We start from the raw sequence: 25,163 nt of genomic DNA, 5'->3' as shown, positions 1-25,163 counted from the left end.
GAAAGATGGTAACGATAACCCTGTATACAAGACAGCAAAAGAGATGCTGATGTATAGAACAGTCTTTTGGACTCTGTGGGAGAGTGAGAGGGTGGGATGATTTGGGAGAATGGCATTGAAATATGTATAATATCATATATGAAACGAGTTACCAGTCCAGATTCGATGCACAATACTAGATGCTTGGGGCTGATGCACTGGGACGACCCAGCGGGATGGTATGAGGAGGGAGGAAGGAGGAGGGTTCAGGATGGGGAACACATGTATGCCCGTGGCAGATTCATTTCGATATATGGCAGAACCAATACAATATTGTAAAGTTTAAAAATAAAATAAAATTTTTAAAAAAGAAGAAAAAAAAAGAAATTATTGTGGAATCTGGAAAACCAAAACAAAAAAAAAAAAAAAAAATGGGCCAAAGAACTAAATAGACATTTCTCCAAAGAAGACATACAGATGGCTAACAAACACATGAAAAGATGATCAACATCACTCATTATCAGAGAAATGCAAATCAAAACCCAATGAGGTACCATTTCACGCCAGTCAGAATGGCTGCGATCCAAAAGTCTACAAGCAATAAATGCTGGAGAGGGTGTGGAGAAAAGGGAACCCACTTACACTGTTGGTGGGAATGCAAACTAGTACAGCCACTATGGAGAACAGTGTGGAGATTCCTTAAAAAACTGAAAATAGAACTGCCTTATGATCCAGCAGTCCCACTGCTGGGCATACACACTGAGGAAACCAGAAGGGAAAGAGACATGTGTACCCCAATGTTCATCGCAGCACTGTTTATAATAGCCAGGACATGGAAGCAACCTAGGTGTCCATCAGCAGATGAATGGATAAGAAAGCTGTGGTACATATACACAATGGAGTTATTACTCAGCCATTAAAAAGAAGAGATTTGAATCAGTTCTAATGAGGTGGATGAAACTGGAGCCTGTTATACAGAGCGAAGTAGGCCAGAAAGAAAAACACGAATACAGTATACTAACGCATATATATGGAATTTAGAAAGATGGTAACAGTAACCCTGTATATGAGACAGCAAAAGAGACACTGATGTATAGAACAGTCTTTTGGACTCTGTGGGAGAGTGAGAGGGTGGGATGATTTGGGAGAATGGCATTGAAATATGTATAATATAATGTATGAAACGAGTCGCCAGTCCAGGTTCGATGCACGATACTGGATGCTTGGGGCTGGTGCACTGGGACGACCCATAGGGATGGTATGGGGAGGGAGGAGGGTTCAGGATGGGAAACACATGTATACCTGTGGCAGATTCATTTTGATATATGGCAAAACCAATACAATATTGTAAAGTTAAATAAAATAAAATTTAAAAAAAATTCACCTTGCAATGCCAAGGACACTGGTTCAATCCCTGGTCCAGGAAGACCCCACATGCTGTGGGGCAACTAAGCCTGTGCACCACAGCTACTGAGCCCAGGGGCTGCAACTACCGAAGCCTGCACACCCTGGAGCCGGTGCTCTGCAACAAGAGAAGCCACTGCAGTGAGAAGCCCATGTACCTACAGAGTAGCACTCCACTCCCAGCAACTAGAGAAAGCCCACGACAGCAGCAAAGAACAAATGCAGCCAAAAATAAATAAAAACTAAAAGAAAATAAAATCTGAGCAGTGGGGACTGCATAGGGCCAGGATAAAGAGGAGAAATGGACTGAGACATTCATATTGTCTTTTTATTTCCTTTTCACCACATAGTGTATGATATGTGTAAATAATGACTGCATTCTTATACTTAGCCCCTAAGCTTATTTAGTTCATAATACAGATGAAATGAATACATTCACAGTTGTATACTTTTAAAGTGTTCTTTAAATTATTGTTACTTACTCAGTATTTTAACCACATTATAATTTATGTAGAATTCATGGGGTTAACCAGGGAAATCTGATCATTGGTTGGTTGTAAAGGAAAATGCATTCTGAATTCTAAGCAGTTCTTTCTATAAGGTGTAGTCTGTGAGTGGGGAATGATTTCCTTGTTTCTTAATAATTAAATAACTTAATAACTAATTGCTTGAGTTATTTTAAGGGCTGCTTATATGTGAAATGATACACATGGCTTTTTGTGTGTGGCTTATTTCCTTTGTGTAATGTTTTCAGCATTCATCCATGTTGTAGTATGTGTTAGAACATCATTTCTTTTGATGGCTGGATAATATTCCATTGTAACTGATAACTTATTTATTTTTTAATTAGTTCTTGGCTGTGCTGGGTCTTCATTGCAATGCATTAGCTTTCTCTGGTTGCAGTGAGCAGGAGCTACTCTCTAGACACAGTGCTCGGGCTTCTCATTTTGGTGACTTCTCTTGTTGCGGAGCCTGGGCTGTAGGCACTCAGGCTCAGTAGTTGTGGTACACAGCCTTAGTTGCCCCGTGGCATGTGTGATCTTCCCGGACCAGGGATTGATCACATGTCCCCTGCATTGGCAGGCAGATGTCAACCACTAGACCACCAGGGAAGTGCGATAACTTAGTAATAGTCAGTTTTATCTCAAACATCCTTCTCTGTTTAACATTTCTCTTATGTTGTTAAAGTTTTTGTGTCTTGCTAAGTGTTAGATGTTGTAAACTGATGTGACACATCACCTTGAAAATGTAAAATATCATGAATTGAGTGAAATTTTTGATTTTCATTTACCCCCTTTAAATTTGGGGGCATTGAAACAGATCTGTATATTCACCTGACCTAGTCCCAGCCTCATTTTCTGGTTCTAGAGATAGGGACAGAGGTAGAAGTCACTGGGGATTTTGGCATGTTATCATGAGTCCGTAGTTTTTGCTGTCACCATTAGAACCCCCATTGGAAATCTACTGCTACTCAGAGATGGAATTCAACTATTTGAATTGCAAAGTGGGAACCTGAGCAAGTCCTTTTCCACTACTACTCCTTAACCATAGTTGATATGCATAGTGGTTAATCCCATGCTGTTTGTTCTCTAGATGGAATTAGATTAGTGAACAGTAGGAGAATATTTAATTCTTTAATCACTACCATGTAGCATCGGAGAAGGCGATGGCACCCCACTCCAGTACTCTAGCCTGGAAAATCCCATGGACGGAGGAGTCTGGTAGGCTGCAGTCCATGGGGTTGCTAAGAGTCGGACATGACTGAGCAACTTCACTTTGACTTTTCACTTTCATGCATTGGAGAAGGAAATGGCAACCCACTCCAGTGTTCTTGCCTCGAGAATCCCAGGGACAGGGACGGGGGAGCCTGGTGGGCTGCCATCTATGGGGTCACACAGAGTCGGACACGACTGAAGCGACTTAGCAGCAGCAGCAGCACGTAGCATAAAATTGTATTAGCTTAAGCAAAAAGGTCATAGCTTTGTTGGCTAAAATTTCCAAGCTTGATTTTGTTCTTCTATCCTCACATATAATTCTGACTTTTTAAAAAATTCTGACCACATTACATTTAATCTTGCTGCATTTAGCCTTGTGTTCCTGCCTAAGATGATGTTAATTCTATATTCTATTGCCTGTTTTATTAGTCATTCCTCCCAGCTTTTGTCTTTAATGAAATTAATACACATGCCTTCTATGTCATAATCCAAATCACTGATTTGTTGTTGTTCAGTCGCTAAGTCATGTCCAGCTCTTTGCGATCCCAAGGACTACAGCTCACCAGGCTCCCCTGTCCTTCACCGTCTCCCAGAGTTTGCTCAAATTCATGTCTGTTGAGTCAGTATTGCTATCTAACCATCTCATCCTCTGCTGCCCACTTCTCGTTTTGCCTTCAGGCTTTTCCAGCATCAGGGTCTTTTCCAGTGAATCGGCTCTTCGCATCAGGTGGCCACAATATTGGAGCTTCAGCTTTATCATCAGTCCTTCCAGTGAATATTCAGGCTTGATTTCCTTTAATATTGACTGGTTTGATCACCTTGCAGTTCAAGGGACTCTCAAGAGTCATCTCCCAACAAAAAGTGTTTAATAGTTGGCAGGTTGGCACTTCTTTAGACCTATTTTTTCCAAAAAAGATGTAGAATTTTTAATCACTCTTTTATATTTGAGTTTCAATGAGATTTGCGTGACCCTAACTAATTATTCAGTCCACAATTTATTATCTAAAATATGTTGTTATTGATATGAGACCTTGTCATAAAGTTTCCTAAATAAAGTCAGCATGTTCATCTTAATTATTATTAGTTAATTTAATCACTGTACCATTTTAATTTTCTGGAACATGATCTTTGTCATAACGTGGACTGTAATTAACTTTTTGTAACTTCTAGGCTAGCTTTATAGCTGGGCATATGAAGAAATTGGTCTACTTCTTATGTGATCTCTTAAAGGGAAAGGTATATTTTTTAAAATTATACTTTACAGCTTTTTTTCTTCTTTCTTTTTCTTTTTGTCTGCACTCAGTCTTCATTGTATGTCCTCTGGAGGGAACGACAGAGGATGATGGTTGGATGGTGTCACCAACTCGATGGACATGAGTTTGAGCAAGCTTAAAAAGTGAAGCAGTTTTTTTTGGTCACACAGTGCTGCTTGCTGGATCTTAGTTCCCCACCACAGATCAAACCCGGGCCCCCTCCAGTGGAATCTTGGAGTCCTAACCACTGGACCTTAAGGGAATTCTCATAAAAATTCACTTTTATAGAGATTTGAATTGAATCCTTTTTCAAAATAAGTGTAGAAAAATATGAGAATTGATATATTCAGTTATTATTAGAAGATTGTTTCATTCACTTGAAAATAGTTGCTTCTTATATTATTGGTAAAACAAAGAATATGTCAAGTTGACCTTTTGCCAGTGCTATAGACTATTTATTTTTCCAAATTAAACATTCATCTCATCATTGCAGGAGAATCTGAAGCATAAGATTAATTCAAGTCTAAAATTGATTTTTCTAAGATTTCTGTATAAGATTCAAAATCATTTGAAGTAAAAACAAGTGGTACCTGTATAAATTTGATCTAAAAGGACCTACTTAAGGAGAAAAAAAATGATCCATTATAATTATCTTTGAAAATGTGTTTTTCTAATATCATTTATATAAAGAGGAATGCTGCTGCTGCTAAGTCACTTCAGTCGTGTCCAACTCTGTGTGACCCCATAGACGGCAACCCACCAGGCTCCCCTGTCCCAGGGATTCTTCAGGCAAGAACACTGGAGTGGGTTGCCGTTTGCTTCTCCAATAAAGAGGAATATTCAGCACTCACTAGTGCTGAATAGCAGTAACTAGTCACAAAGAATCCCTGCCTCTTGTATAACTTACATTTTTCTCAGGAGAGACAGATCATAAGCAAAACATACAAAGTGAAAAATTGCCAGTCTTTTAAAACTTTGTGTAATTTCAGCTTTCCTTTAAGACAGTATAAACAGAAGGATATATGTCATTAGTTCTTTTGAGCCTAAGCAGCCAGAGAATCACTTAAGTTTCCTGAAATAATGGGTTATAAGTAATACAAGGCTTCCCCGATGGCTCAGGTGGTAAAAAATCCACCTGCAATGTAGGAGATGCAGGAGATGTGGGTTTGAGCCTTGGGTTGGGAAGATCCTCTGAAGGTAATGCAACTGACTCCAACATTCTTACCTGGAAAATCCTATGGATAGAAGAGCCTGGTGGGCTACAGTCCATAGGGTTCAAAGGAGTCCAACATAACTGAGCATACAAGAAGATAGAAATCTTAGACTACAGCTATGTCTGGTTTCAACACTGAAATGAGTTCACATTCAGAAGAAGGGAATGGACTTTAGGAACTTCAAAATTGTCTAGGATCTTATGTATTTTAATTATTAGTATGTCCCATGAATCTACTCCTAATTTCTTATAGCTGTAGTGTTTTAATGGAAAGTAGGTTGGCACAATGGGACTCTAGCTGCCAACAAACCTGGATAGTGGGGTGAAATGTCTATTTTCTTAAGTGCACTCAATAATTCAAAAAATATTTGTTGTCTGTAATGTATGAAGCACTAAAAGATTTATTGCAATCTTTAAGATCTAGCAGAAGCATAAAGAAATAAAGCAGACTGAAGCATTTTGTTTTTTGAATATGCAACTGCGTTTTGTTTTTGTTTTTGTTTTTTTTTAATAGCTGCTTTGGGTCTTCGTTGCTGTACAGGCTTTTCTCTGGTTGCCTGAGAGCAGATGCTACTCTTTGTTGCGGTGCTTGGTTTTCTCATTGCCCTGGCTTCTCCTGTTGCAGAGCACGGGCGTGCAGGCCTCAGTAATTTTGACACATGGGCTCACTGGCAGTGGCTCTTGGACTCCAGAGCACCGTCTCAGTGGTTGTGGCACTGGGTTTAGTTGCCCTGTGGCATGTGAGATCTTCCTGGCATGCATTCATGGTTAGTCACTCATTCATGTCCATCCATGTTGTAGCAGATTGCAAAATTTCATTCTATTTTATGGCTGAGTAGCATTCCATTGTATATATGTAGGTATATACACACACCCCACATCTTTATCCATTCATCTGTTAATGAATACTTAGGTTGCTTCCATATCTTGGCTATTGTAAATAATGCTATGAACATTATTAGGATACGTGTATCTTTTTGAATTAGTGGCTTTGCTTGGCAATGTCAAATCTTTGGCACTTAACATATCAGAAAGAGCTCTGTAAATCAGTACTGGAGTAATGGAGGGCATGCTCGGTTACTCATGCAATTAGGTACTTGGCTCAAAAGTGGTGTCATTTCTCTATATAACCTTTTAGCCAGAAGTTGATATATAGCCCTGTTCATCTGCAGGGAGCATGGGGGAAATGTCTCCATGCCTTATGTCCCCAAGGAAAGGGAAACTGTGTTTGTGAGAGCATCAGAATTCTCTTTTACAAATATCTAGGTCCAGTATTCTCATGCTTTATGTTCTCAGAGCATAAAAAAGAAAGTTTTTATTTATTTGGCTGTGCCAGATTTTAGTTGCGGCACACGGGCTCTTCCATCTTCGTTGCAGCATTTGTTTTCTTTTAATTGCAGCATGCGGGATCTTTATTTGTGGCATGCGAACCCTTAGTTGTGGCATATGGGATCTAGTTCCCTAACCAGGGATCGACTCGGGCCGCCTGCATTGGGAGCACCCGAGTCTTAGCCACTGGCTGCTGCTGCTGCTAAGTCGCTTCAGCCGTGTCTGACTGTGCAGCCCTGTAGACGGCAGCCCACCAGGCTCCCCCGTCCCTGGGATTCTCCAGGCAAGAACACTGGAGTGGGTTACCATTTCCTTCTCCAGTGCATGAGAGTGAAAAGTGAAAGTGAAGTCGCTCAGTCGTGTCCGACTCTTCACGACCCCATGGACTGTAGCCCACCAGGCTCCTCTGTCCATGGGATTTTCCAGGTAAGAGTACTGGAGTGGGGTGCCATTGCCTTCTCCACTTAGCCACTGGACCACCAGGGAAATCCCTAGATTTCCTTTGGAAGTTATCATTTAGAATTATCTTCTTGTTATCCTATTTCTCTGTTACCTTAGTTCAATAATGTCCTCTAGAAAGGAACATTGAAACATTGTTAATATGAAACATTTAATCTGTATCAAATGCAGTGATTAACTTAGTTGGAGATGAAATGGAAAAAAGATTGTATATATGTGGGACTATTAGTATACATTCTTCTGGGTTTTACTTTCCTAGATCTGTCCACTGAAAAGTTTTTTTTTTTTTTTTGAAAAGTTTGAGAGACAGTCAATAATACCCAAGCAGCAAGCACCCTTAGTATCGTGATTGTGATCTCTAAATAGAACTTCCCACTTTAAAGAACCAGGCTGCTTGGGAAAATATCTGATTCTAGGTTTGGGTCAGGAAATTTATAAAGTGAGCTTAGAATATCTTGTTGTACCAGAAAGGAAGGAAAGTGTCAGACAGTACTTAGAGTCATAAAAAATGGCTTCAGGAGCCAATTTGAAGAACAGTCTGCCTCTACAAAGGGATAGGGAAATTGATCATGGCTAAACTAAGTGTGAGTGTAAGGAGATTGAAACATATCAAATATATTTTAAAAACTACCCCTTTTAAGGGGATTGAGGGAGAATGGAGATGTGTATATGTGTGGCTGAGTTCCTTTGCTGTTCATCTGAAATTGTCACAACATTGTTAATCAGCTATACCCCAACAAAATAAAAAGTGCAAAAGAAAAAAAATATACCCCTTTTGGATACAGGTTTCGAAGACCACTCCCAGATTCATGATTCACAGGAAGGGCTCCTACGACTGAGCATAGTCATACTCAACTATTCTGATTCAGTATCACAAAAGGATAGAAAGCAAAATTAGCAAAGAGAAAAGGAATATGGGACAAAATCTGGAGGAGACCAGGTGTAAGCTTCACCCATTCCTCTTCCGGAGGGGATATACTTAGTTTCTCTAGCAGTAAGTTGTGACAACAGGTGTGAAATGTTATCATCAGGGACGCTCTTTAGAGAGACACGCATTGCTTAGGGCTTTTATTGAAGCTGGTCACCTGGACACCTTCTAATTTATCACAGGCCAAAATTCCAAACTTCCAAAAGAAAGCAGATGTTGAGCATAAACCACATTGTTTTCATAAACAGTTTAAGCAGTTAACCGCATTTAACATTTAGGGAACAGTTAGATTCAGGAAGTCTCCCCAAAATCCAAGTTCACAGATACCAGTCAAGGACCAAACTTGAAAGCGGATTTAAGGATAACAGTCTCAAGTAGTCTATATTTTCTTTTTTCTGCACAGATACCTCTGAAAGATGCTGGGAAACCAACTCATATTTTAAAAACTGGTTAATGAAGGAAAAGAAGTGCATCTCAGGGTAACCAAAAAGAGAGATAAGCAGTCATTATGTGCCTCCTGATGAAAATGCAATAGCACCAACTGGGAGATGGTTCTTGCCAAAAAATATAATTTAAACGTGATCAGTTTTCTGGGTCTAACTACCTATTTACAGGAAATACAGAGGACAGACAATAAAGGTCTGTCCCAAGACCTGTTCCCAAGGTCTACATTGTCAAAATGTAGACCTTGGGAAACTCCCTAGGACAAATGTCTTTGTTTCTTCAGCAAATAAATTGTGTTGAAAAAGAGAGGGAGAGAGAAAGAAAACCTACAGATCCAGAGAGTTAAGAGACTAGCAATCAATTATATATTTTAGATCTTAAGTTGAAAAAAAAAAATGAGATAGTTGGAGAAATTTGAATACTAACTAGATATTTGATGCTACTGAGGAATTTTTGTAGTATTTGTCTCAGTCCATTTTTAGGCTGCTATAACGATACCATGTTCTGGGTAGCTTATAAACAGAATTTTATTTCCCATATAGTTCTGGAGGCTGAGAATTTCAGGATTATGGTGCCTGCAGATTCGGTATCTGGTGAGGGCCCACTTCCTGGTCATAGATGGCCATCTTTTTGCTGTGTCCTCCTGTGGCTAAAGAGGTAAAGGAGCTTTCCTAGGTCTCCCATTTATAAGAGTACTGACCCCCTGAGTACCGCAGCTACTGAGCCCACATGCTACAACTACCGAAGCTCGTGCATACCAGAGCCCATGCTCTGCTACAGGAGAGGCCGCCGCAACGAGAAGCCGTGCACTGCAACTGGAGAGTAGCCTCTGTTTGCTGAAACAAGAGAAAGCCTGCTCATCAACGAAGACCCAGGGCAACCAAAAATAAACAAATTTTCAAAAAAAGACCACCTGTCCCATTTATAAGTGCTTCGCCCTCATTACCTCATCACCTCCTGAAAGTCCCATTACTGGGTTTCAACATAGGAATTTGGGAAGAGAGGGATTTTTTTAGTTTTGATAATGATATTATGTGTTATATTTTAAAAATATCTTGTGGAGAGAGACAATATTTTCATATCAAATTAAGAATAAACTATAATAAGTTTTTTAATTTTATTTAGCTACTTATTTAAAAAAATTTTTTTGTAATGGAAATATAGTTGATTTACAATGTTGTGTTAATTTTTGGTATATAGCTCAGTGATTCTATACACACACACTATTTTATATTCTTTTATAGGACATTGAATATAGTTCCCTGTGCTCTACAGTAAGACTTTGTTGTTTATCCATTCTATGTATATAATAGCTTGCATCTGCTAATTCAGAACTGCCAATCCATCCCTTCTCCCTTCCCACCATTGACAACCGCAAGTCTGTTTCCTGTTTCTGTGAGTCTGTTTGTTTCATAAATAAGTCCATTTGTGTCGTATTTTTTATTTTTTAAAATCTGTTCTTTGGCCACACTGTGCAGCTTGTGGGATCTTAGTTCCTCAACCAAGGACTGAACTTGGGTCCTCAGCATTCAAAGCACAGAGTCCTAATCACTGGGCTGTCAGGGAATTTCTTGTGTCATATTTTAAATTCCACTTATAAGTGATACCATAGTATGAAACCCATCATGAATTTGCATGTCATCCTTGCTAAGGGGCCATTCTAAATTCCTCTATATCATTCCAGTTTTAGTATGTGTGCTGCTGAAGTGAGCACTGCAGGTTGTTTTTGTTTTTATTCAAGCACACAGTTAAGAATTTGTTGTTGTTTAGACATTTCTAGAAAAATCAATTTTTCATTAACAAATTTAGATCAGCTAAATTTGATGTAAGAAGACTAGATTTGATAGTTCAGAAACTTTTGATATGAACAAAAACCAGCTGACAATCAAATATCTATTAAAAATTTTAATGGAAAAGTTTGATTCTCTTGAAAATTATATAAAATGAATGAAAATTTGAAGATATTAATTTGGTTCTTTTGACTGAATCAAAATCGTTTAAAAAATGTAATAGTGTCTACTCAGGAAAAGTTGTATTCAAGGGCAAAACCATGAGCTCATCAATGCTGAATTAATTCTTACTGATAAACAGAATGGAGTCAGGCTGCAGTCTGCCTTCTGCCCTAAGAGTAGCCGTTCTCACACAGGGGCTGCTCTTCCACCTGGGTTCTAGAATGAGAAGACATGTGACACCAAGCCTCAGAGGACTGAAACTAAGGCTCAGGTAGTTAAGTGATTTGCCCAAGATTACATAGCTGGTAAATTAGTAAAGCCTGGTTTCAGTTCAGGAATCCCTGACCCCAAAAGCAGTGCTCTGAAACAATATGCGTCCCTTAGAAACAATATGCATCCCTTACTGCTGTCCCCTAGGAACAGTGGCGTATCCTTGTACTTCATGTCCAAAAGATGCTAAAAGGAGAAGGATGAGGATCGTAGAACGTCAGTTGAAACGTGACACAGTCTTTCCTTTACACTGGACACCTACGTACGTCTGCCTTTTAACCTTCTAACTATATGGAGAGGGTTAGGTTCTTTGTATATTATAAGTCTTTCTCTTTTAAAATGCAGACTAATTCCCCAGTCTTCTCAACTAATCATATTATTTACCGGATGATATCACTGTCTGAAAAGAGGCTAGTGAGATCATTACCGTAAGCATCAATTTTACACATTAGTGTAACAGTATGCCAAAGTCTCAATCCAGATGTTAATGGCTACGAAATGCTTAAGAAAATATGTTTTTTATTCTTCTTCATTTCTAATAGCTACAGAAAATTATTAGAGGGATTTTAAAATAAAGTTTTTATAACAGATTATAGTAATAAGTTAACACTCACGTGCCTTTTAAAAAGTAGCAACAAAATATCCTTGTTTATCCTGTACAGCCTCTTTCAGTGGATCCTAAGAACAGTGTAATGAGCATGGCACTTAACATTTCATTAATGTTAAAGTATTGTCAGTTATAAGGTGACTGTTGATATAAAAATAACTTCTGCAGAGTGAAAGAAAGATAATTACACATTTAATGTTAGATGCATAATGATTTCTGGAACATTAATAAAAGGTGGAAAATACATTCATCTTAAATCAGGGGATATGGTAATTTTCTTGGGCCTGCTTTCATCATCTGTTAGATGAACTTTTGAACTTTGTGGTTTTAGAAAGTTATTGCTGTTCTTATATTTTGGGCATGAGGGACCACTATATTCATTCCAGCATTCCAACCAGATGTATTCAAAACAAAATCTACAATTTACAGATACTTGCAAAACTGAAAAATCATATCTTACTCAGACTTTCTTGGTTAAGTTTACTTTTATGACTTTGCTCTCTTTGTATAAAAGCCAGTGAAGTGACCACATTATCAAGTTAAAGTGGAAAGAAAGGGATGCCAAAAAGTGGAAAGAAAGGGATGCCAAAAACATAGTGTCTGTAGATTGGGTTTGTGAATACTTTGAAATTTCTTTTGTTTAGTCTTCAGTATATTTGATCAAAATGGTATACATCTTGCTGGTGATGTTTTTCATTTTATATGCTAAAGAATGTGTATAATTGTGCTGTGGAACAGTGAAAGGGTTAAGAGTTCAGTGTTAGGAACCTTGGTTTCAATCTTGATCCTGCTGCTTCATTGGTGTATGACTTGGGAAAGGTTATTTCAGTCTACTTGGGCTCTAGTTTTTCTCAGCCATAAAAGAGGGACACCAGTAATATCTTCCCCATGGAATTATCTTGAGGTTTAATACTGGTGAAGCAAAGCACTTGGATTAATACTAGACTTCCCTGGTGGCTCAAGTGGTAAGGAATCTGCCTACAGTGGGGGAGACCGGGTTCGATCCCTGGGTCAGGAAGATCCCTTGGAGAAAGGAACGGCAACCCACTCCAGTATTATTGCCTGGAGAATCCCATGGACAGGAGAGCCTTGCGGGCTACAGTCCATGGGGTCACAGAGAGTCAGACACGACTGAGCAACTAACACAATAATATATAATTTAAAATTATTAGCTATTGTTTTTATAAATTTATTAATGGAGTTGATGTTGGGTTAAACACTATGTGCTGTGATTAATTTCTCACTGGCATTGTGAAGACTGAGCTACAACATGGAATAACATTTTAGAATACAGTAGTAAACTTCCAATTCCTCTGTCCCATGTTCTGTTGTCAAGTGTTTTACATATGCTATAAACACATTAGGATTTTACTGTTATTCCTTCCCTAGTAGCTCAGCTGATAAGGAATCCACCTGTGATGCAGGAGACTCAGATTCGATTCCTGGGTCAGGAAGATCCGCTGGAGAAGGGATAGGCTACCCACCAGAGTATTCTTGGGCTTCCCTGGTGGCCCAGATGGTAAAGAATCCGTCTGCAATGAGGGAGACCTGGGTTCGATCCCTGGGTTGGAAAGATGCCCTGGAGAAGGGAACAGCTACCCACTCCAGTGTTCTGGCCTGGAGAATTCCATAGACTTTATAGTCCATGGGGTGGCAAAGTGTCGGACACGACTGAGCAACTTTCACTTTCTTTATTCCATTAGCCAGCCAATTATCTTTTAGACCAGTGAAAAATAAGGAAATTTCATATTTGATTTATTCTATTTCCTACTCTTTTTTTTCTTTGTGTTGATAGAGTTATTTTGTTTGATATCTTATTTCCTTCAGCCTGAAGTGCTTTCTTTTACCCTTTTATGTAGTATACGTTTGCTTCTCTGTTTTTATTTTCCTGAAAAACTCTACTTTTTCTTTTTAAAAGGTATTTTCATTGGGAATAGGATTCTCAGGTTGTTTTTTTGTTTTTTTTTTCTTTTCTTTTCTTTAATTGCTTTAAAATTGTCATTCCACTGTTGTCTGGTTTATGTAGTTTTTGATGAGAAATGTTTTTCTCAATGTAATGCATTTTTTTTCCTCTGGCTGCCTTAAAGGTTTTCTTTTTACCTTTTGCTTTGAATAGTTTGGATACAATTTGTCTAGCTGGTTTTGGGGAGTTAAAAGTGATTGTCCTACCTGTTCTCTGAACAATTTATATCTGTGGTTTTGTGTCGATTAGTTTTGGAAAATTCTCAACCTTTTATCTTTTCAGCTATTCTGTTCCATTCTCTTTTACTTCTCAGATTTCAGTTGCATGTGTGTTAAATCATTTTGTATTTTCTCACAGCCTTTGGATTTCCTGTTTTGTCCCCTCCCATCCCCACATATTTTCCCCTCTGTGTTTCGTTTGGATAATCTCTAACTTGAGCCTATTGAGTTTGCTGTTGAGCCATTCCAGAGCTTTATAAAACTCTATTTCTATGTTTTTCCTTTGTCAGTCTGTGAGGTTTTGGGTTTTTCTCTGCTTCCTTGTGTGACTTATAATTTGTGGTGGGAAGATAGATGCTTTATATAGGACAGTAGAGACTGAGCTAAACAGTGTTTGTGCCTGGCTGAGTCTTAGCACAAGTAGTTGAGTCAGTCTAGACTTGAGTTGAGCTGGGTTTTTAGTGTGTTGTTATGACTACCCGCAGTGGACACTACAGGCTTCAAATTCCACACTAAGGTTACCTCTTTTAGATTAGAGGCCCGTTTGCCAGGGGAGATTTGTAATGTCTGCTCTACCTTTAACTTTTGATCTTATTTTCTCCTTGGTACTGTACCTCGGAGAAGCTCTCTCCACATTCTTCCCTCTCCTTCAGTGGTAGACTGCTGTAATTGATTGCTCAGCACTTGCTAACACAGTGGTGGAGGTGGCGAGGGGCACCAGGTGGGGGACTTTCTGTTGTCCTATTGCTGTCTCAGTTTTAGGCGGTCCTTACGTCTCTGCAACTTGGAGGGTGAGACTTTCTCACTGATTCTGCCTCTTGCCAAATGGTAGGGGACCTTTAAAGGTCTGTGGCTATGATGTTTTCCTGACCCTCCCTTAGAGATAGAGGATACCTTCTTCTTGGGCTTCCCTGGTTCATACAGTAAACAATTTGCCTGCAGTGCTGGAGATCCAGGTTTGATCCCTGGGGTGTGAAACTCCCCTGGAGAAGGAAATGGAAACCCACTCCGGTATTCTGGCCTGGGAAATCTCATGGACAGAGGAGCCTGGTGGGCTACAGTTCATGGGGTCACAAAAGAGTTGGACACGAATTATGCAGGGGCCTGCATGACCCCTGGTTATGCAGGGGCCAACTTGAAATAGTTACTCTACAAAGTAGATGTGTTATATTCTTTTTATGTTTTGTGTATTCTGATTTGGAAACATGTCCCTGTGCTAGTTTCTGCTGAGCATGCTATCAGTGGCACTGTAGGCACACAGTTTCTAGCATCAGCTGTCATAGTGTTATTAAATATATTTATAAATATCATTTAATGAATATGTATTTTCATATGTTGACTCTTTAATTTGAATTATCTTTAATCATGTATTTTAATGACAAATTCTTCTTGGCAGATACTAGGTCATGTTTTTTTCTTTTTTAAACCACATAGCACTTCTAACCCCAAATGTGTGGAGTTTTTTCCCCACATCAATCAGTTCTCTAACTCTCTGGGCACCAGCTGGGTATCCTATAAATCAATTCATTTCTGATACTAACTACCCAGAGTTAGTGCAGACATCCAGGTCTGCCCCCCGCTTCAGAAGATGCCAGTTTCAGGTCCCCAACTTCTTCTACTTCTCACCAATCAGATGTAAGTCAGGGGTTCCCATGTATCCCTCCTGGGATTCAGTAATTTGCTAGAAAGGGCCCGCAGAACTCAGGAAAGCATTTTATTTACTGTTACCAGTTTACTATAAAGGATACAACTCACAAACAGCCAGATGGAAAGAGATGCATGGGATGGCGGATAGCGTGGGGGCGGGGGAACAGTTCGGAAGGAGATGGTGCACAGTACTTCCATGTCCTGGTGTTCCACCCTTCTTGTACCATGATATGTTCACCAACATACCCATAGTTTAGGGCTGCTTCTGGAAGTTCCATTACATAGGCGTGTTGGTGGTTAGCTCCATTTTCAGCCCTTTGCTCCTTCCCTGACTCTGGAAAGTGGGGCTGAAAGTTCTAACCCTCTAATCACGTCATTAGTTCCTCTGACTGCCAGCTCCCATTCTAAAGTTTTGTAAGCTAACCCTAACCTGCCAAGGGTTACCCTATTAGCATAAATTCAGGTGTGGCTTAAAGAGGCTTATTATCAATAACAAAAGATGCTCCTTTCATCTGTGGTGGTGGGGGTAGTGGTTTAGTTGCTAAGTCAAGTCCAGCTGTTGTGACCCCATGCCAGGCTCCTCTGTCCATGGGATTCTCCAGGCAAGAATACTGGTGTGGGTTGCCATTTCCTTCTCCACCTTTCATCTGTATCACTCTGGGAATTCCAAAGATTTTAGAATCTCTTGCGTTGTTTTTTTTTGGAACCTGGCAGAAGACCAAAATACATTTGTTATATGACAGTATCACACTAGGCTCTCAACACAGAACTGTTGAGTGAATGAATTTATGTGACTGCTGTTACTGTCACTTTCTTATGAATAGCTTTTCTTCTTTATTTCTAATTGTTATAATATTCAATTTTAAGAGTATAAAAATGTCTTTTTTTTCTTTTTTTTTACTTAAAAGTTGAATATATTTAATGTACAGCATTGTATAAATTTAAGGTGTACAGCATGTTAATTAGGTGCATTTATATATTGTAGTATAATCACCATCGTATTTTTGAACACCCACTTACAGAATGTTGATTTTTCAAATCAAAATGATATGTAGACATTTAACAGAAGTTTAAGGAGGTTCTCTGGTCAAAATTCTGATCACATGGGACTATTGAAGGGGAAGAGCTTATCTCTTTGGACTTTGATGAGGACTCCCAAGAGAAAGAAAATTCAGTGAGTCAGCCAGTGATACATATACTTTAGGATGGATACAGTATATTCTTGATTGAGTGTGATAACAAGGTATAAAGGAGGAAGAAGAGGGAGAAATTTAACATCATTGTGCTGAAGTTTACCAGGACCTTGTTTGGAGATGGAGATAAGATTTATTAAAGGTGAGGTTACCAGCCTCAAATTCCTCAACAACTGAAATGTCTAAGGTTGGCTTTACCATTTATTTTCTCCTAGGTGATTTACTGTTCTTTTGGTGGAACATCCAAAGGACTGCACTTCAATAACTTAATAGTTGGACTTGTCCTTCTTACAAGAGGCAGAGATGAAGAGAAAGCAAAATGTAAGTACTTTTATTATCTCAAAAAGTTAAAACACCACATTTATGTACAGAATTATCTACCTCAAAATTTTGATGACTGTCAAAGGATTTGAATTGATGTTTCTTCAAAGAAGATATACAAATAGCCAATAAGCACTTGAAAAAATGTTAAACATAAGTAGTTATTTGGGAAATGTAAATTAAAATTACAATGAGATACCACTTAAGTGTAAGATAGATAATGCAGCCACTTTGGAAAACTAACTGGCAGTTTCTCAAATTGTTAAACATTGAGTTTTCAATTTCATTCCTAGATATATACCCAAGGAAACTGAAACCATATATTCATTTAAAAAAAAGTTCATAACAGCACATTCGTAATGGTTACAAAATGGAAACAATCCTAATGCCCATCAACTGATGCATTTATCATAAAGTGTAATATAACCAGCAATAGAATATTGCTTGACAGTAAGAAGGAATAAAGTACTCTGAAAGAGCAGAAAAAACTTCCTTTCTAGGTTCTTTGGCTGATTTAATAATTAAGTTGATGTTAGACAGATTAAGAGGAGAAAACCAAACACTTTTCACACGTACGTATTTGTTGCAGTCGTTCGTCGTGGCTTTTCTCCCAAAGTGCAAGTGTCTTTTCCTTTTGTGACTGCAGTCACCGTCCACAGTGATTTTGGAGCCCAAGAAAATAAAGTCGTCCCTGTTTCCACTGTTTCCACATCTATTTACCATGAAGCTATGCAACCAGATGCTATGATCTTAGTTTTTTGAATGCTGAGTTTTAAAAATCAGCTTTTTCACTCTCCTTTGTCACTCTCATCAAGAGGCTCTTTAGTTCCTCTTCACTTTCTGTGCCGTTAGAGTGATATCATCTACATATCTGAGGTGGTTGATATTTTTCCTGGCAATCCTTAGTTCCAGCTTGTGATTCATCCAGCCTGGCATTTCGCATGATATACTCTGCATATAATTTAAATAAACAGGGTGACAACATACAGCCTTGACATACTCCTTTCCCAGTTTTGAACCAATCCATTGTTCCATGTCTGGTTCTAACTGTTGCTTCTTGATCTGCATACAGATTTCTCAGGAGACAGGTAAGGTGGTCTGGTATTCCCATCTCTTTTAAGAATTTTCCACAGTTTGTTTTGATGCACACAGACAGTCAAGGGCTTTGGCATAGTCAGTGAAGCAGAAGTAGATGTTTTTCTGGAATTCTCTTGCTTTTTCTATGATCCAGTGGATGTTGGCAATTTGAACTCTGGTTCCTCTGTCTTTTCTAAATCTGACTTGTACATCTGGGAGTTCTCAGTTCATATATTGTTGAAGCCTAGCTTGAAGGATTTTGAGCATTACCTTGCTATCAAGTGAAATGAGTGCAATTGTCCACGACAAACCTAGACAGTGTATTAAAAAGCAGAGACATCACTTTGCCAACAACAATCCTTATAGTCAAAGCTCTGGTTTTTCCAGTAGTCATGCACATATGTCATAGTTGGACCATAAAGAAGGCTGAGCGCCAAAGAATTGATGCTTTCGAACTGTGGTGCTGGAGAAGACTCTTGAGAGTCCCTTAGACTGCAAGGAGATCAAACCAGTCAATCCTAAAGGAAATCAGCCCTGATTGTTCATCGTAAGGACTGATGCTAAAGTTGCAGCTCCAATACTTTGTCTACCTGATGTGAAGAACCAACTCATTGGAAGAGATCCTGCAGCTGGGGAAGATTGAGGGCAAGAGGAGAAGGGGGCGGCAGATGAGATGGTTAGATAACATCACTGACTCAATGAACCTAAGTTTGAGCAAACTCCAGGAGATAGTAAAGGACAGGGAAGCCTGGCTTGCTACAGTCCATGGTGTCACAAAGAGTTGGACTCAACAATGAACAACAAATTTGTGTTGTTTTTTAGTTGCTGAGTTGTGATCCACATAGTCAAAGGCTTTAGTGTAGTCATTGAAGCAGAAGTACATATTTTTCTGGAATTCCCTTGCTTTCTCCATGATCCAGCAAATGTTGGCAATTTGATCTCTGATTGCTCTGCCTTTTCTAAACCTAGCGTGTACATCTGGAAATTCTTGGTTCACGTACTGCTGAAGCCCAACTTGAAGGATTTGAGCATTACCTTGCTAGAGTGTGATATGAGCACAATTGTACAGGAGAAGTCCAAAATTAAGATATTAGCAGAGTTTTGTTCCCTCTGAAATCTACAGGGAAGAATCCTTCCTTTTTCCTAACTTCTGGTGGTAGCCCTCAATGCTTGGTGTTCCTTGACTTGCCAGTTGCTTCCCTCCAATCTCTCACTATCTCATCTCATGGTTTCTTTCCAGTGTTTCTGTCTTTTGTTCTTATAATCAGTCATATTGAATTAGGACCCAACCTAATAACCTCATCTTAATTTGATTTATCTGCAGAGACCCTTTTTCAAATAAAGTCACATTCATGAGTACTGGGGTTAAGACTTCCAACTTTTTTTTTGAGGGGGGAGATATAATTTAATCCATAACAGATGGTCAGAGCCTTCCAGCAAATATTCCCCCCCTAACAGAATCAGCCATGGCATGTGGGTGGGCAGGCAAGGAACCCAGTGGGCCTTCAGAGGAATAGAATGTCTCTTCTTTTATCACCTATGTTTCCAAATAAATTCAAATTCTCAGGTACTTGGAGATTAGGATTTCAGCATATCTTTTGGGCGGATGCAGTTCAACCCTTAACAGCAGTATTTCAAACATAATATGTACTTCTACCCAACTTTATTATTTCTTACCATTGTGTCATATTTGTCCCAGATCTTGTTGTTGTTTTTTTTTTCTTCAAAATTAAAGATCATGGCCAAGCCAAATAAATGGTATACTATACAGATTTTTCAGTTTGCTTTTTGTACTGAAGATTATTGATATTTACCATGTTGGAACATTAGTTCCTTTATTTTAATTGCTATATAGTGTTTCATTGTGTGTGTGTCTCAGGTTACCTATTTTTTTGTTGGTAGACATTTATCTTTTCCCCCCCCTAAATTTCGCTATTACAAAGATTGCTTCGGCGTATGTTGTACCTCATGCAGATATGTATGAGAGTTTTTTACAAGTGGAGGTGGAGTTGCCTAGGAGTTGAACTTCTAGCATAAATCTTCATCTTTACATTTTGGCAAGATACTCTCAAAGATGTTACAGTAATATATATTCATTAACAGTATATAAGAGTTCCAGTTTATCCTAGTTTATTGCTAACACTTTGTATTGTCACACTTAAACAGTTTTTGCAAATTTTGTATGTGAAAAGATACCACATTGCTGTTGTAATTAGCATTGGGTTTTTTTTTTAAGGGATAAATTGTATATTTATAAAATGCTCGGTCACTCAATACTTGTTACCTTTCTCTTTCCTCCCTACATCCACCAGGGTACTTTTAATCTATGTTAAAATTAATTCATTATTTCTTTTTCCTAGACATTTTTAGTCTTTTTGCAAGTGAATCCGGGAGCTATGTTATACGGGAAGAAATGGAAAGAATGCTTCATGTGGTGGATGGTAAAGTCCCAGATACACTCAGGAAGTGTTTCTCAGAGGTACATTTAAAGATGTACATTGCATCCCTGTGGACAGAGTATTAAATCTTAGTTGTATGAGTTTAGCTGTGATGAATAGACGTTTATGTGCAGCATATTCTTGACATTTTTGTATTTAATGGTTGAAGTTTTTTAGCGATCTAGACTCAAAGGTCCATGACACTTACTGCTGCTGTGTTTGTGAATCTGAAAATTCCCAGTTCTGCTGTAAAGGCAACTATCTCTACTTATGGCGTAATGAAACATACTCCCTCACTCTCACACCACCACGCACACACACTCACACGTGATCCTGCAGACACCTGAGCATTGCTTAAGTTGTGGTGCTCTTCATTGCTTTTCGTCATGAGCACGTAGAAATAGCACTCATTGGCCTTGAGCTGTAGGTGACCTCTGTGATCCATCAATGCCTATTTTATCTTAAATGCATTTTATAATTTATTTTTTTAATTGGTTTGCATAGTGAAATATTTGGGTTTTAAAAATTGGTCATTTTCCTGTTTTCATAAATAATATATTTTCATTGTAAAAAAACTTTAACAACAGATAATGTGTATCTTTTAACAGAGAAAATTTTTCTTTAATTTCTTTTCAGAGGTCTGCTCACATGGGAAGTCCCAAGAGGTGGCAAAATAAAGCTCTTCTACAAGTTTTTGATCCTTTCCTGCAGCATTCAGTGCTGTGTAATTTCTTGTGGCCATTTGATCCACTTCCATTTCACAGATTAATTAGAGTCTTTCACTGCTATTGGTTTTATTCAGAGTTTTTATTCAGTTAGTTTAGTCACCTTCCTAACTACATAAGCACTGATTATTAATACTCCAGCCATGTGCATATATCTGGTTCTAATATCTATTTTAAATGGACTCTGGCTTTAGCTTTTCATCACTCTGGCTTTAAGTTTCCCCTGTGTTAATAACACCTGGAGATTTCCCTTTCTTGCTTTTCAGCTTGGCTAAGTAGTTTTTGGTAGTAGTTATGGTGTTACATTTTACTCAGCAGTTCTACATGTTTGGTGCTAAAAGGATTGTCTTCCTGCATTTTTGGTTGTCTTATTGACTGAAAGTTGCTGTGATAGTATTTCAGTACCTTAAGACAAACTAGATCATGTTTTTTGTTTTTCCTCTCTAAAATTTGCTGGCCAAATTTTATTAGAAAAAAAAAAGAGTTATCTAATCTTTGCAAGCCTGATAAATTGGATTTTTCACAGAAATATCAAGTGGTTTGCTTATTTTAGGGGAGAATGTATTTTTTTTCATTTTAATAAGGTTTATGCAGACATTCCTGTTTTATAGACGGGGATTTAATTTGGTTAGCCACCCAGTTCTCTTAAAATTTAGACACAATAGCAGGTACACAAACTAAGATAATAATTAGTGCTGTACAGAAAAATTAAGTAGACTACAGGAGGTAGGTGGTGATAGGGAGGCGATATCTAGGTGTAGGTATTTTGTTATGGGATGGTTAGGAACAGCTTATAAGAGAAAGGGACATTAGAACAAAGAATTTTAAGGAAATGAGTATGGTAGTAAATGGCTAGGAAAGTCTTATATGAAGAATAAGGTCTTTGGAAGAGAGGAGATCAAAGAAATGAGAGGCCAAGGTTTGGGGATACTCGTGTATATAGCTGTTTACATCATTAGGTACTTATGGTTGTGTAAAGTAAAAAAAGACTGTGAATGGGCTAATTTTACCTAATTCAACTATTTGATGTATTTACCTACATAATTTTTGAGTAAGGTATGTGATGTGATCCACACTCTTGCTTTTTGAGTTACTATGTTTCCAGTAACTTGAGATGAAGGAAATCCACATAGGAGTTACATTGATTTTTTTCTTATTGAATTTTTTTGGTTGTTGATTCTCATGGTGGGAATTCATACTTTATATTGCTCTTCAAAGATGTATCAATTTCAGAAGTTTGTTTGTTTTTAATTGCCATTTATAGTACTGGGAGTTTTTTTCTAGACTACTTTTGTGACAGTTTATAAAAGATATCCATTTTGCTTCCTTATTTAGAGCCATGACTCAAGAACATAGAAAATCATGTTTGACAGATGGGATTTTAGTACTGCCAGTTGTATGGAGTGTTGCTAATGGGCAAGCAGATTAGAGAGGTCGCTTTGTATTTCACTAAGTTGTCAGGCAGTATATATAGTGTGTAATTCAGGCACAGAGACTTTGGAGCCTGGACTGCTTGGGTTCAGTTCTATCTCTGCCACTGTATAACCTTGAACATACAGCTTTCAGAGCTTCAGTTTTCTCGTGTGTAAAATGGGGATAATAGTATCTCCTATTATTGCTTGAGGATTAAATGAGTATAAAAATACTCAGAATTGTGCTTAGGGCATTGTAAATACACATTAAATATTAACTGTATGTGAAGTTGTTAGAAGCACCTATTATCACAGGCAGTTTTTTCTTAGTGGTACATGAAGGTGCATCTTATAATAACATCTTAGCTTCATAAAACCGTTAAAACCACCATGTTCACTGGATATAAGATGCTTTTGATTAATAAGATGTGCTTTTATGTATTACTATAAAGAACAAAAAAACTACCAGTTACATTTAAAGGGTATTATTGATTTTAAGACTTATCCCAATGTCAAAGATGTTAATGTGTAAAAATGTGCTTCAGCTTGTGGAATTTATACTGCAAACCCTCTTTGTAGACCAAATGTGGGTAGAGAAAGAAAATGGGTCTGATCCTCTAAACATGCAGCGATGTCCTCATGTCCCTGCAGCAAGTCTGAGTGCCATAGTCCTCCATTTAGAAAGCTAAGACTTCCAGTGTTGTCTTATTTATTTGTTTATTGGCTGCGCTGGGTATTCGTTGCTGTGTGTGGACTGAATTGCCTCCAGTGAGGGCTCTCCTTTGTTGTGCTGCATCAGTTTCTCGCTGTGGTGGAACACAGATTCTAGGCCCACGGGCTTCAGTAGTTGCAGCACGCAGGCTCAGTAGTTACGGCCCATGGGCTTAGTTGCTCCTCGGCAGGTGGGATCTTAGTTTGCTAACCAGGGATCCAACCTGTGTCCCCTGCATTGGCAGGTGTATTCTTAACTGCTGGACCACCAGGGAAGTCCCTCCAATGTTGTCTTGATTGCTTGAATTGTACTGTTAAATATTCTGAAACCATGAAGCTAAGCATATTACTGTACTTAATAGGATGCTACTAACAATATAGAAATTATTTCTACCGTAACTCTTTTAGGTTATAAGTTATTTGTATCACTTAATAGCTCCATCAGGATTATAACTACTAGGCTCCTGAGTGTCATTCTTCATTGTATTTCTATGTGGGTTGCTTCTGCCTTTTTCTCATAGAAATATCTGGCCCATACTCTGTCTTCCAGTCAAAGAGATTGACTTGCACAGCCATATGATGTTTTTTCTCAGCCTGGAAACTTTTTTTCTCCACAGATTTAGCAACACAAGTACTTGGAAAGAAAGCAAAGAAATAGAAACCTCCTTGCTTCTTTTTTGTATTTTAGTTGACTTGTGAATGTACGTTTTCAGTGATGACTTTTGGAAGGGGACTCCTGGATAGTTTTTAATTTGCCAATGAAATTTAAAAGATTATTCATATTCCATACACATTGATTAAAATGTGCTGATTCTAACCAATGGAAGTGTTGAAGCAGGATAAAGCAAATGAAAAATGGCTTTTCTTAAGCATTGAAAGAAATGCAGTTTACACTGATTGCAAGATGTACCTTAGCAACTAAAATGTGACTTAGTGGAAGTTCACTGCTTTAATGAATTGATAAAATAATTTGCAATTAGCATATAGGTTTTATGCAAATAGAAGTTCTGAAATAGTTATATTTGAAAAGTTTTTTTTCCAAATACATATATAGCCTATAATGATATTTAGATTATTCTTCCTTTATAGATAGTAGAAGGGAGTAAACGTCAATTAAATGCAAATTTTAAATTGTGTAAGTTCCAAGTAAGGTACCTTAAAGTTTAACTAAACCTGTGTTTTCTTGTTTTAATTTTAGGGTGAAAAGGTAAACTATGAAAAGTTTAGAAATTGGCTTCTTCTAAACAAAGATGCTTTTACCTTCTCTCGTTGGCTACTGTCTGGAGGTGTATATGTGACCCTCACTGATGATAGTGATACTCCCACTTTCTACCAAACTCTGGCTGGAGTCACACATTGTAAGTAATGGCATTTTATTGTGCTCTGTTCACTTTTTAACACAATTGCCTGGTAATAAGAGAATATGCCTATTATCAGTGTGGCTTTTTTTTTCTTCCAAAGTGTAATAACATGGAATGCTGGAGGCTTGAGTACATAACTGAAAAAGATAAACTTTTTTTTGTCTACTCACTGAATACTTTCGTACTCCAAATGTGTAAGTTTTTTCCCCCCACACCAAGCAATTCTCCAGTGCTCTATGGACACCAACTGCGTGTCCTACACTTTAGTTCAGTTCTGACACTGTCTGCTGGGATTAGTGCAGACCCACCCCACAGGTTTAGGTCTCAGTCCCAAAAGACTGCCCCTCTGCCCTCCCCGCTTCAGATGCCAAGTCCAGATTGTGACCTGTGCTTCCGACTGACCACCTATAAATGAGACTTCCCATGACCCTCTCCTTGGGTTTGGTAATTTACTAGAACTTCAGGAAACATTTACCTTAACTGATTTATTATATAATAAAAACTGTATTAAAGGAGACAGATGAACAGCTGGGTGAACAGATAT

General features: G+C 38.3%; 1 protein-coding gene, 1 non-coding gene and 1 pseudogene across 4 annotated transcripts in view; 1 reads left to right on the top strand and 2 right to left on the bottom strand.

Moving 5' to 3' along the window:
• LOC129648502 (V-type proton ATPase subunit G 3-like) overlaps positions 1-15,659 on the bottom strand; it is a 38,952-nt pseudogene extending 23,293 nt beyond the window's left edge.
• The window catches only part of USP32 (ubiquitin specific peptidase 32), a 206,691-nt gene that overhangs the window by 92,873 nt on the left and 88,655 nt on the right, over positions 1-25,163 (top strand). For all 3 annotated transcript variants that reach the window (XM_055577392.1, XM_055577393.1, XM_055577391.1), the window contains exons 3-5: positions 16,790-16,895; positions 20,333-20,451; positions 24,457-24,616. In XM_055577392.1, the coding sequence (XP_055433367.1) occupies positions 16,790-16,895; positions 20,333-20,451; positions 24,457-24,616 (385 nt within the window). The remainder of the gene's footprint in view (positions 1-16,789; positions 16,896-20,332; positions 20,452-24,456; positions 24,617-25,163) is intronic.
• Positions 10,332-10,438, bottom strand: LOC129651891 (U6 spliceosomal RNA). The gene has a single exon (XR_008714393.1). It is a non-coding gene; the product is annotated as a U6 spliceosomal RNA (small nuclear RNA).

Source organism: Bubalus kerabau, chromosome 4 (genome assembly GCF_029407905.1).
Source record: "Bubalus kerabau isolate K-KA32 ecotype Philippines breed swamp buffalo chromosome 4, PCC_UOA_SB_1v2, whole genome shotgun sequence".
Taxonomy (NCBI): domain Eukaryota; kingdom Metazoa; phylum Chordata; class Mammalia; order Artiodactyla; family Bovidae; genus Bubalus; species Bubalus kerabau.
This window is presented reverse-complemented; position numbering and strand designations above follow the sequence as displayed.